This window comes from Gobio gobio, assembly GCF_949357685.1.
Source record: "Gobio gobio genome assembly, chromosome: 10".
In the NCBI taxonomy this organism is placed as follows: Eukaryota; Metazoa; Chordata; class Actinopteri; order Cypriniformes; family Gobionidae; genus Gobio; species Gobio gobio.
In genome coordinates, this window is record NC_137116.1 from 33,317,518 (window position 1) to 33,330,762 (window position 13,245).

At 37.8% G+C, this 13,245-nt stretch overlaps 1 protein-coding gene across 3 annotated transcripts in view; it reads left to right on the plus strand.

The window, feature by feature from the left end:
- The window catches only part of lmx1bb (LIM homeobox transcription factor 1, beta b), a 74,260-nt gene extending 61,557 nt beyond the window's left edge, over positions 1-12,703 (plus strand). For all 3 annotated transcript variants that reach the window (XM_079826871.1, XM_079826870.1, XM_079826872.1), the window contains 5 exons: positions 232-407; positions 1,973-2,050; positions 2,521-2,587; positions 8,670-8,825; positions 11,193-12,703. In XM_079826871.1, coding sequence (XP_079682997.1) covers positions 232-407; positions 1,973-2,050; positions 2,521-2,587; positions 8,670-8,825; positions 11,193-11,350 — 635 coding nt within the window. In that variant the 3' untranslated portion in view covers positions 11,351-12,703. The remainder of the gene's footprint in view (positions 1-231; positions 408-1,972; positions 2,051-2,520; positions 2,588-8,669; positions 8,826-11,192) is intronic.
- Positions 12,704-13,245: the final 542 nt, after the last annotated feature.

Sequence of the window (13,245 nt, forward strand, 5' to 3'; positions counted from 1 at the left end):
AATTCACATACTTCACAGTAAGGGCTGCAGTCTTGCAGTGGATGTGGCCCACTCGTGCACTAATAAATTGATAACAAAAGTATTAAAACCACATGTGTCTCCTTTCATTATGGATGCACTGTGACTGAATCTCCTAAAATTGAAAAGAACAAAAACATCTATTTATCAGTAGGTTGTCAAAAAGTTTTAAAAGTAAATACTGATTCTTGTGAATGATTGATTTCTTTCCAGAGAAAAGCGAAGATGAGGAACTGGATATCAAGCCGGAGAAGGGCTCAGGAGGCACTGGGAAGGGAGATGATGGGAAAGACCCGAGAAGACCCAAGCGACCACGAACCATCCTCACCACGCAGCAGAGACGCGCCTTCAAAGCATCGTTTGAGGTGTCTTCCAAACCCTGCCGGAAGGTGAGTTCCTCTGGAATATCACTTCATTTGTCTTTCTATGGAAGTCACTTCCAACTTAATAAACAGAACATTTTGAGATAACGTTTAAAATAAGAAATAGTCTAATTGTGAGATATAAAGTTGCAGTTGTGGTAGTCACAATAGACCCTTTTCACATTTCCGGGTTTCTCAGAGCGGAAGTCGTCATAGTTGGGTTAAATATTATAGCTGTAAATGAGAGAATACATTAAATATTTTTTTGTGTGCCCATTTGCTCAAACAGCAAAAGAAAATTGCTACAATAGTGATTTCACAACTTTCAAAAAGAGGGAAAAAATAGAGTGAGATTGATAACGGCAGTCAAAAGAGAGAAATATGTTAATTTTTACAATCACTCCCATAGACGCTGTATTACAAACACCCTCACAGCAGCGGTAACTGTTTTTTTGTAATTTGATGCAAAAATAAAAAAAGACAAGTATAAGTGTTATAAATGTGCTTTTTTTTTTTTTTTAATGAAAATGCAAAAAAAAATTGCAGGATTTAAGATATTGATGACCGTTAAAATGCGTCATCACAGTCTGTGAAAATGGTCTATTACGTTTTTATAGTATAGTATTACAGTGTAATTATACATTTAAGTACTGAGTAATAATAATTAACTACATGTACTTACTATATATTTAGGGTTAGGATGAGGGTTTGATTTAGGGTTAATTGCAATTATGCATAATTTATAGTTATGGAACATGTGTAAAGTTGTAATTGTGAGAAATAGTCAAAAAGTTAAGAAATAAAACCACAGTTGTGGGTTATAAAGTTATTATTAAGTTGTAGTTATGTGAAATAAAATTGTAATTGTAAGATATGAAGTCACACTTATGAGAAAAGTCACAATTACAGGATATGCAGTTGCAATTGTGAGATATAAAAGTTGCATTGTAACATTGTAGTCGTGATTGCATGAAATAATGTGTAAGTTAAGAGTTTTAATTAACGTGGCAATTGTGAGACATTTGCCATTCAGATTTGAAGTCGCAATTGTAATGTATATTAACTGTAACAGTCACATATGCAAGCAATGAAGTTGCAATTGTGAGATGTCGTCACATTGCAATAAATAGTCAAATAAAAAAAGTTGGGTTACACTTTATGTTAAGTTGTCTTTGTTACACTGTAATTATACATTTAAGTACTGACTAATATTAAGTAACTACATGTACTTACTATAGGGTTAGGGTTTGGTTTAGGGTTAGTTGCATGTAATTATGCATAATTTGTAGTTATTACTATAGTAACTACATGTAACATGTAACAATGACACCGTAAATTAAAATGTTACCAAAAGTAGCAATTGTGAAATATCAAGATGCAATTGCAAGATATGAAGTTGCAATTGTGAGGTCAAGTTGCACTAACAAAAAAAGTTGCAATTGTAAGATATGCAGTCACATTGTTTGAGATGAAGTCACAATATTGAGAATTTTCAATTTGGAGTTATTTTTTAAACACTTTGAAACGGGTTTCCAAATATAATACACAGACTCTTCACTAAAGACATAAATATTTTTTTGTGTGTAATCTAGGTAAGAGAGACGCTGGCTGCAGAGACGGGCCTGAGCGTGCGCGTGGTTCAAGTGTGGTTCCAGAACCAAAGAGCTAAGGTGAGTCTAGACCCTGTACACTACCTTATTAATCATCCAGTATTACCCGCGCAAACCTGATAATGTACATCCAAGGACCAGATAACACAACAATTTGCAAGTAATCCTCCAACAACGCACTAAAGTCCTCGCAACCGCTGCCAAAAGGGAAAGAGCGAGTGAGGCTCGAGACAGCAAATCTCAGTCGCTATCTGCCTGAAGCTTAACCTCTCGACGCATTCCACAAAACTCCCCAAGAGTTCGAGAGAGATGTATTCACATCCATCCTGCTCTTACGTTAGCGTCTGAAACCCACCTCAGAGCACTGATTTTATCTTCAAAAGGCTGTGGATAATATAATGCAGCCAGATCAAGCTTGGCGTAGTTCAAGCAGAGGTGAACAACAAGGAGCATCTCTCTTTAGATAGCCGAGAGTTGGTCTGGGGAGTCGCGAAAGTTTTCTGATTGTGCTTTTATCGTTATTTTTTCAGATGAAGAAGTTGGCGCGGAGACAGCAGCAGCAACAGGAGCAGCAGAACTCCCAAAGGCTGGGCCAAGGTAAAATGTCCTAATATGAACCTGAAGGTAACCAGATCAGTCCGAAAGAAGATTCCTTGGAAATCAACAAACAGAAATGGCATTTATCTCCAATCTCCAGATGTTTTGTAACATTTTTGTAATTGTGTGGACTTGTTAAAGGCCCCCTGAAATCAAATGTTAGTTTTTTAGCTTTTAGTATGAATTTTTTAGCCTTTAAGGTTATGAATAAAATATTCGCATTTAGGAGATATAAGCATTCCACTAAAATGGATCTCGGATTTTTAGGACATCACCACAGACTTCAGCTTCTCATCACATCTTCTGTCCAATCAAATGCTCTCTAGAATCTGAAGCGCCCCGCCCCCAACGGCTGAAATCGTTCACTTGTTCACTTGTTCACACATTTACTATTTTCTACATGGTGAAAGCACTATATAGGACATAGGGAGTGATTCAGACAGTGTAAATATGCTTTCAGTTGAGGTGAATGAAGTCTGGTTTCACATTAGTTTCACACGCACCACCGTGGTGCGCACACAGTCTGCTCCAGTCCAGAGACACGAGAGCACAGGGTGGATCACATGTGCGAGTCAGTGCAGACAACAAAAACATATCGGACCCATTTGAATTCTGCACAGAATGCTGTATTTCAAAGAGATATGGAGGAGATTATGATGAGAAACGGTTAGAGATTAGGAGGAAACTGCGGCTTTACCGAGCTGAAAGGCTCTCGTCAAACTGTGATATAAACGAAACGCTATTGGCTGTTTTTAAAAAGGGGAGGAGTTGTTTGATAGGTCACGCCCTGTCTTCCTGTTTCAGGGGAAATTACGTCAACACATTGAATAATTTTAAATGTTTTAAATGCATCTGAAATTGCTACAATCAGATTAGCCAAAACATTTAATAAAAGCACACGTTTGTAGAAATACGATAAGAAGTTAGAAATAAGAAGTTATCTCATGAAACTCTAGATGCCATAGGCATAGATCCCTAAGGGAACACTCCCCTTTTTTTTGAAAATCGTTTTTCATTTTCCAGCTCCCCTAGAGTTAAACAGTTGAGTTTTACCATTTTGGAATCGATTCAGCCGATCTCCGGGTCTGGCGGTAGCACTTTTAGCATAGCTTAGCATAGATCATTGAATCTGATTAGACCGTTAGCATCTTGCTCAAAAATGATCAAGAGCCATACCATGAGTGCAGCGGCGCAATGATAATACACAGCGCCTGAAAATAGGCTAACTTCCGTCAACATAACCAACGTGACAACCTGATTACACAGAGAGCGCTGGGGACTATTTTCAGGCGCTGTGTAATATCATTGTGCCGCTGCACTCATGGGACGGCTCACAGCTCTTGATTATTACTCAAGAATGAGAGTATAGTTCCTAGCCACATCGGTCTAGAAAATCAAAGTTTTTCATTTTCCGCTGGTCTTAGTACACAATGTATATACAGAAGAAGTTTTAAATAGGAAAAATATTGAAACTCTTTGGTAATTTTTGAGCGAGATGCTAACGGTCTAATCCGATTCAATGATCTATGCTAAGCTATGCTAAAAGTGCTAATGCCAGACCCAGAGATTGGCTGAATGGATTCGAAAAAGGTAAAGCTCAACTGTTTAACTCTAGGGGAGACGGAAAATGAGCCTATTTTCAAAAATAGTGGCGCGTTCCTTTAACTCAAATTGTTAGTGATCACATTGTTATCTACATAGTGTCGCTGATTGGTTGCTGTGGCATCAGCAGCCAATGAGCTTGCTGCTCAACATCCAAATAATTGGCATTGTTTGCTGTTAGCAGTCTGCAGCGTGCTTTCAGAAACCCTCCACCTTCCCCAGCTCCACCTGTATAGATCGGGGTTATTTAATGTAAGTTTTATGTGCAGCACCAGAATAATAGTGTCTGGAAAGGTATTGTCAGTAGCAAGTCTCTGTACTTGCTCTGCAGCAGCAGCAAAAGTCAACAGCAGCAGCAGCATAGCAGATCTATTCTGCCAAGACCAAATCTCTTCAAGAGTTGTCATGAAAAATCGTGTAGAATTACCATTTTTCTTCACTTAAATCTGATTTCAGCAAGCGCAGATAGCAGGCTTTTTATAGGGAGTTTTACTCCATCTAGCTGTGACTGGTCAAAGTTCAATGTTTGAAAGAATATCTGAGGGTAGAAAGTGAGGTATCCCAACTGACCTCCTTCCACATCATCCCTTGCTGTGTGAGTTGTGTCCACCCTCCCAAAAACAGGGCGAGCGACACAGACGCTGACCCCTGGTCGCTGCAGATTAGGTGGAAAAACGAGTGCAGCCCTTGTGTGAGGGAGGAAGTGTGGAGGTGGATGAATTAATTTACAACATAAGCGCATTGAAGTTGCCTCCACTTTCCCGTTCCCTCCTCTGTTGGAAGTCACCCAGCATCCTAGTTTCAGTAAAGCGGTTGTCTCAAGTTGCCATGCAGCCAGGCGCAAAAGATGAGCCTCTGTATGTCTGTGATCTTCACACTCATGGAGTTCACAGCCTTCATGTTTTTAAGACAATCTGTTGCTGATCATGCTTGGCGACGTTCCATGTATTAATACCATTTTTTTAGCAATGCAACAAGGCTTTTCATTTTTGAGTGTTAAAGATCTAATCCGTCAAGTAAGTGTCTTTTCGACAGTTAATATGTTGTTGAGACGATCCAACTGAGCTTCTGTAACAGATGAGTTTGGATGAGACTGTCTGGAAAATAGAAATGTGAAGAATATTATTCCAAGCGCTACGGAGGAGGACAAATGTTTCCTCTACAGCTCAAGAGTCTTAATTCCTGTACAAATATTTGTTGTAAGGCAGTGGAGTCCATTCCTCCATCAGTCATATTTATTCCTTCGCTCTCTGCGTTTCTCTTTAGCGACTGTGGAAATCATCATAATGCAGTTTTATTTTAGAGATAACGTTTGAATACAGAGAACACATTTCCTTCTTATGGCTGTGTTGGATAAAATATGCACCTTATTGTACTTAAGGCTTACATTTTAATAATCAAAACATTTAAAGCAGACTATACTGTATGTATTGCTTAATAATGTTAAGACCTTGAATTTAATGATAGCACAGAGTCTGTTTACATTTGATATCCTTAAAGCTAAGCTAATCTAAATTTTAATAATCAAACATGTTAATTCTATTGAATGTGGCTAATAATATTGCTTAAGACCCGTTTTATTTACATTTTAAATCCTTACAGAGACATATAAACACGTGTTTTGTTCTTTGAGATAAAAGCTAGTCTTCCTATCTTTATTTTGTGGAAAACTGAGGGTTTATATTGACATTTTATTGCTGAACAGAACCCCTTGTGCATGCTTTCCTGCAAAGCCATAATCCAGGCGATCATTGAATCATCTTCAGTGATAAACCACAAGCAATAATACTTTTATTTTATAGACCGATGTTGGACTATTCTCACGATGCATTCATTTATGGAGCTTTGACTCTGCTGTGTCGAGCAAAAAGATCACTGCCGAACATCAGAAGTGTAAAGTCATCACATTGATTCTAGTTTCTCTGCGTTTGCTTCAGCACTTTTATGGCCTTTGGCTGTGTCACGTTTAATGGGATAACTCAGGTCAGATAGTGATCCATCTTTGGCCATGAACCCTACCCTCATGAACCAATAGAAATGTTTTCTCAGAGAAACGAAGGGAAATGATAGGGTGATGGGGACACTCGAGAGAGACAGCTAGGTGTAGATGAACTATTCTGGTGGTCTGAGATACTGAGAAGTCTTGTGAAGTCAGACTCCCCTTTGGGAAATACCAAGGCGAGTCCATGATGTCATGAATCATGGAATTGGGCTGGAATATGTCATCCGATGGAGCCCCACGGTTAATACATCGTTATATTTGTTATCGTAAATCCTATCTGTCTTGGTTATAAGTGTCAGCTTTCCAATAGCTTCAGCTATGGAGCCAGTGATTGGTGTGAAAACATTCTAGAAAAGACTTTGCTGCATCATGTTGTGGTTCAAAGGTATTTAAAAGATTTCCTGACATCTTACAACTTTATATATGTAGGTCACAGACAGAAAGAAAAGGAATTAGTTTTTTTTTAAGATTTTAAAAAATCTTACATAAAAATGCTCATAGACATACTTTGTGGATGGTTTTTAAAAAATCATGGATTTTTTATCTATATTTATATTTAATGATCTATATCATTACGTTTTTGCAGAATTGCACAAATGACATTTCTGAACTGGCCTTGTCTTTTCATAAAAAGGTCAAAATATCTCTATATTTTAAGCGAAATCACATACTTCCCTATTATATAGTAGGCAAAAACCAGTATGTCACAAAAGAAGTATGTCCTAATTCACAGTACTCAAAAAAGAGTAGGCAAAAAAAAAGTACCTGTAGTACCTACTTCTTCCGGCGGGATTCTAAAGTGTGCATACAATAGACACTTTACTATCCCATGAGGCCACAGAAGAGGATTTGTGAATGGCATATATAGAACATACTTTGAAACATTGAAAAAACTAGGGCTGTGCGATATTGAAGAAAACTGTGATATGCGATATCCTTGTTAAATAAGGCGATATGCGATACGATATTGCTTTAAGTGTGTAAAATCCATTTCTTTCCCCAAATGATATCTTTCACTTAAAGCATAACCAACTGTGTTTACATGAATACTCATCAAGACAGCCATTTTGACACAACTGTGTGTATTTGACAGTTCGGGTGTGTAACAAGACATGAAAAAAAGAACGGCTTGCGTGCACATTTCGGTGTGTGTGTCAGACAGCAGACAGCACGAGACTGCAAGGAGTTGTTTTTCGCAAGTTATTGCGTTTAATAACTCTTTTTAACGTCAAGCAAGTCACATATGGTAACAGTCGTGTGCCCAGTCTATTCTCTGCTATATGCGTCGACCTAAAACGTACACTTTTCACAATGTTGAAGTAGCCTATTAAAATAATTCAGATATTGCGTGCCCTTGCGATTATGCATATTGCGATATGTACATTTGCGATATTTCGATAATTTCGATATATTGCGCAGCCCTACACTCTAAAAAAAAAGGTTCTATATGGCACCAAAAATGGTTATTTGCTCATAATCATAGGGGAACCTTTTTAAGTGCTATATAGCACCAATTTTGGTGCTTCAGCGGTTCTTCAGAGGTTCTTCACCGGTTCTTTGACTAAGGTGCTATATAGCACCGCTACCATATACAGAACATGTTAAGATATGGTGCTATATAGCACCAAAAGTGGTTCCTCTATGATTACGACGAAGAACCATTTTTTGTGCCATATAGAACCTTTTTTTTTTTGAGTGTAGAAAAAACATAATTTTTAGCAGTCGTGAAGTAATTACTTATTCAAAGTAAGTACCTACTCAAGCGAGTATGCGCTTTTATGTTGTTGTTTTTTTTCCATGTTGGTTGGATCACTTTTGATTTGGTGTACTTTTAAAAATATATATATATTTATAAGCTCATTTTTTTATTTTACAGATAGGACCAAAAAAAAAAAAAGCATAATTTATCTACCCTTTTATTTTTATTTTATGATGCTCCGAAAAATCCTGGATTATGGGTTAGAAAAGTGTCATTGTGGTGAAACTCAACATCAGATGTCTTTGCATCAGAGTAGAAGATGTAATGGAAACTTGTGGAAGCCTGTAGAAATGAATTGCAGACATCTTTCTTGCGAGAGCTCACCACTCAAAAGCAGAGGGCTGAGATGGTGGGCTCCAGACTGGAAGCCACAAGAGTCATTCCTAGCCCTCGGCATTGTGTGTGACTCATAGAGTACTGCCCTATAGGGCTGGTGTCACAGTGTTTTCTCCCACTACAGAACGAGAGTGTTTCTTGTTTGTTGCTTTTCATGAAATTCAACTTGATTTCGAGGCCAGATACCAGACCCAGCCTTGATTTTTGGAGAAACCCAATCCACAGAAAGAACAATTCTCACTAAACGAAGCATTAATGTTTTGCATTATGTACAGTTGTTAAACTAACTATGGTCTCCAGTTTGCAGAGATGATGTCAGTCATCTCTACCGTGAGAATGTCGCAAGGGCTGATCAATGTCTTCTTTTTTTTTCCCCTCTCCAGAGGTGATGTCCAATCGGATGGAGGGAATGATGAACTCCTACACGCCATTGGCTCCAGCCCAGCAGATGGTTGCCATGGAAAATGGTTACAGCACCGATCCCTTCCAGCAGGGCCTCACCCCTCCTCAAATGCCCGGTGACCACATGAACCCATATGGTGAGCATCAACCCATGAGTTCTGTCATGTTTGCTCCCTGAAGCTGGGGCATGTGTTTGGACCACAAGGTTCACAGAATGCGACCACACCACCCTTCTTTCCTCATGAGATTACGCAAGCACACCACTTTATTTTGAAGTATTCCTTCCAAATGAATTCAGTGTGTTTCTAAACCATACTCTCCCCTTCCACTGTTCTCAGAGCTACCCGTTCGGTTTATTCACTCGAGGTCTCGTAGGGATTAATGGTGTAGTCTGTTATGCTGTGTGACACAGTCTATTGGATGTTTGGTAAAGAGCCGAACGATGATCTGTGGTGCGGCATGTAAAAACAACAATGGTTAACCATGATGACTGACGCTCTAAGTACCATGGGAAAGCATGGGTCTGCTAGCAAAACAACGCAATGAGCAAAACCATTGAGAGCTAGCTAGCCACATGCGCATTTGTCAAAAAACAAATAGCATCAATTGTCATTAAGCTTTTGGAGAATTGCACCCCATGACAACTCACCTTTCCTTCATAAAAACGTTAAATTACCTGAAATTTTAAGAAACGTATATGCTCCTTAAAGGCACAATATGTAATTTTCACCACTAGAGGTCACTTATTCAAAACAAAGGCGTAGCTTTAGTGATTGCTAATGAGAGACAAGCGTGACACATGGCTTGAGAGAAGTAGAGCTTTTATTATGCCGCATACGACCGTTTCCACTTGTTCCGGTCATGTGCATGTTGGGTACGCAGTGCTGTTTTATCACATTAGATACATATGAGTGTGTTGAAAGTTATGTTATAATGCTATTGTGTGCGTTCGCTCGGCAGCTGCTATGAGACACTGCAGTAAGCTAGATCAATATTAGGCATGGTAAACATGGTACCTGTGGTAAATAAAGAAAACAAGATTTAAAAAATAAGACTAACTGTGTTAAGCTACAAAACAAGAATTAGTTTTCTGTTGATGTAGCGCCTTTGGTGTTTCCATGGTTTCGGAAATCGAGGGTAACATAGGTATGATGCCATTGATAGACGACGCACAGAAACGGTCCGTGTCCTGGTTAAAATAGCTTATTTCTCTGGATTTAAACATTCTTGAAAACATTTGAGATAATGTAAGTATGCAAGTCAACAAAATATATAACATTGTTCTAGCGGTTTCTGGATATATTAATCCAAAACGCCTTTAACGGGCCTGCAAGGGTCCTCTCTAAGGTATCGCTTCCTGTTTGACTTTTTTCTGTATGTTTTTTGCATGTTGGACGCACCATCTTAAAATATTTTTAATAATAATAATAGAAGAGTAACTGTCTGATCGAGTTTTCTTTTCAATAATTACATTTTTCATTCATTTTAATGAGGCTTTCTTTTACTTCATTATGTTATCGGGACAGTTATATCACTGTACCATGGGAAAGCATCCATGGGTCTGCTAGCAAAACAACACAATGAGCAAAACCACAGAGAGCTAGTCACATGCGCATTTGTCAAAATTTGGTAGAACGTTTGGGTAAGATGCGAACATTAATTCCTCAGAGTGAGGCGGTTTCTGCACAACTACAATTGTTCGCAGTATTATTGACATTAACTTCAAGCATTAGCCACATAAATCTGGAGACATCGGTCACAGCCAGCCTAAAAACAGGTCCCAAGTGTCTTGTCATTCATTCTTTCTGAATGGCAAGGCCCAAATCCCCGGTCTCATCACACTCCAGCTTGGGTTTTATGGGAGAACAGCAGGGACAGACAACATTGCCAGCTCATTAAAAAACCATAGCCCATCAACCTGTCACTGTCTTGCGGAATGGTGTCATTAAGTACTGCAAAGCGTATTACAGCTAACTGTGCCCACAAGGAAAATGATAGAGCGGGAAGATTACCTCGGAAGTAAACATTTGCTATTAGCTCGGTTGTTAGTGAGAAACCATTCAGTTTAACAATATCCGATTGTCTAGAATGTGGGATCCCACTCAAATACATAATTGAACAGTCATAAATTTAATGTTGTTTATTTGAAAAGTTACTCAATTTAAGGATCTATGATCATTCATTTTCCAAAGAAGTTGAAATTTACATTTTGAAAGTCGCACCACTTGACATGTTACAATCTGAACTAACCTTTCCTTCATAAAAACTTTACGTAACAGGATCTATAGTAATTTTATCTATTGTAATTTTACGAAACAGGATCTATAGAGTTGTTTGCACCACATTAAAATATTGAATAATAATAATTACATTTAATGTGGGAATTAAAAACATAAGAGGTGTATTAAGGTCATTGTATATATGATTTTCTAAAAGTATTTCTGAATTCAAACAAAAAAGACCATCATATCGTTGACTCTGCTTTCTCTTTTCTCTTACCACAGGAAATGACTCGATATTCCACGACATTGACAGTGACACTTCGTTGACCAGCCTTAGTGACTGCTTCTTGGCCTCGTCCGAGGCGGGCTCAATGCAAGCGAGAGTGGGGAATCCCATCGACCGACTCTATTCCATGCAGAGCTCCTACTTTGCTTCATGAAAACCTAAGCAGACAAGGAAATGCAAGAGTGGGTCACTCGCTGCAGCTCACTAGTCAGACGCCGCCTATCAAGGAAACACAACAGAATCGTCAACAAAGCTTACAGACGAGACATCTTAGATAGACAAACAGGCAAAAACAGAAAAGACAAGTGAACCTGAAGACAAACGGTCCTTATTTCTCTGCAGTGAAGCGCCAGCTCTGGACGCCCAGGCGCCTGAGGCTGAGATTTTTTTTCTAGTTACTTGTAGATTGTTTGTACATGACTTTCTCAGAAGTAGCATTTCACCTTATCCTCATCGACTTGTGGAAAAAGAGCATTGATGTACAGTTTGACGTCACTGAAGCATCAAGCCTCGACTCACGATTTCCTGCCAGGAGAGGCGGAAGATCAAGACACAAACTCATAATGCATGAATCCATATTCTTGTGATTGTTACATTTTAAAAAAAAATGGAGAAAAAAAAAATCTTGTGTTGTTCAGATGTTGAAATGTGATGTTCGGACTCATAATTTCCTCTCTTTCATTATGTTCAGCATTGCATTTTTATCACTTTAATAGGTTAGCCCTCTGAAAGACAATGTAGAAAAGCTTAGAGGGGTGATATGTATAGTGCATTTGTATGTTAGTGAGTGTGAGTGTGTGTGTGTGTGTGTGTGTGTGTGTGTGTGTGTGTGTGTGTGTGTGTGTGTGTGTGTGTGTGTGTGTGTGTGTGTGTGTGTGTGTGTGTGTGTGTGTGTGTGTGTGTGTGTGTGTGTGTGTGTGTGTGTGTGTGTGTGTGTGTGTGTGTGTGTGTGTGTGTGTGTGTATGTACGTACGTACGTGTGTGTTCTAGTCTCCTCGGCCTGTATGTTGTACGAGTGTGAGCATGAGTGTGAGCATGAGTGTGAGCATGAGTGTGAGCGTGAGTGTGAGTGAGTGCGTGAGTGCGTGCGTGCGTGCGTGCGTGTGTGTGTGTCTGTGCGATGGTAAGGTACTGTCATTGAAAGCTAAAACCATGTGTATATATACTTTTCCCAAACAAATCAGTTGTGCATGTTAAAAATGGAGATCATTCTATTTATTTAACTAAAACATGCTTTTGAAGGTACTTAAGAAACTGAAAAGCTTTATTTAAAAAGGAGAAAATCATGTTTAAGTAGCTGATGCATTAATTTCACACCATACTTGTATGTCTTTTAATTAGGAAATACAATGTATCTTTATTCCAGCAATGTACAAAATGTTTTGCTATTTATTTGATTCAGCCCTGACATTGCCGGAAAATGCATTTCCAAATGCGAAGATTGCTAATTTGCCAAAGTCTGTTGGTAGAATGAATAAAGTCCATTTCTCCTTGATTTTCCCACGTCCACAATGCTATTTCAGTACATTATTTATATACATAATGTATTTTTTTTCTTTTACTTCTATTTTTGTTATTAATATTTTATTTTTATTTTAATATTTACATGATGATTTTCTTGAAACCATGAGATGGAAACTTAATAAAGTTAAAAACTATATAGACATATTTAAACAAAACAAAAACTAATTTAAATGATAAAAGCACAACACGATTACTAAAAATGTAACCGATATTAAAATGACAAAAAGAGAAAATATTAACTAAATCTATAATAGTAAATCAATGATACTAAAATAACGCTAGATGGAAACACTACCTTACTCATAAATTGATTTTTCAGAAATTGTTTTCTTATTTACAGTTGTAATAGTTATTTAATAATATTTATTTATAAATGATTATATATTAAGTGATAAATGTATCACGTAATAAATAATAATCAATTAATATTATAATTATAAATAATATTTTAATTAATGGAATATACCTAATGATGCAAAAGCTTAAAAGTTAAGTTTAAAACAATTATAAATATAAAAAATATAT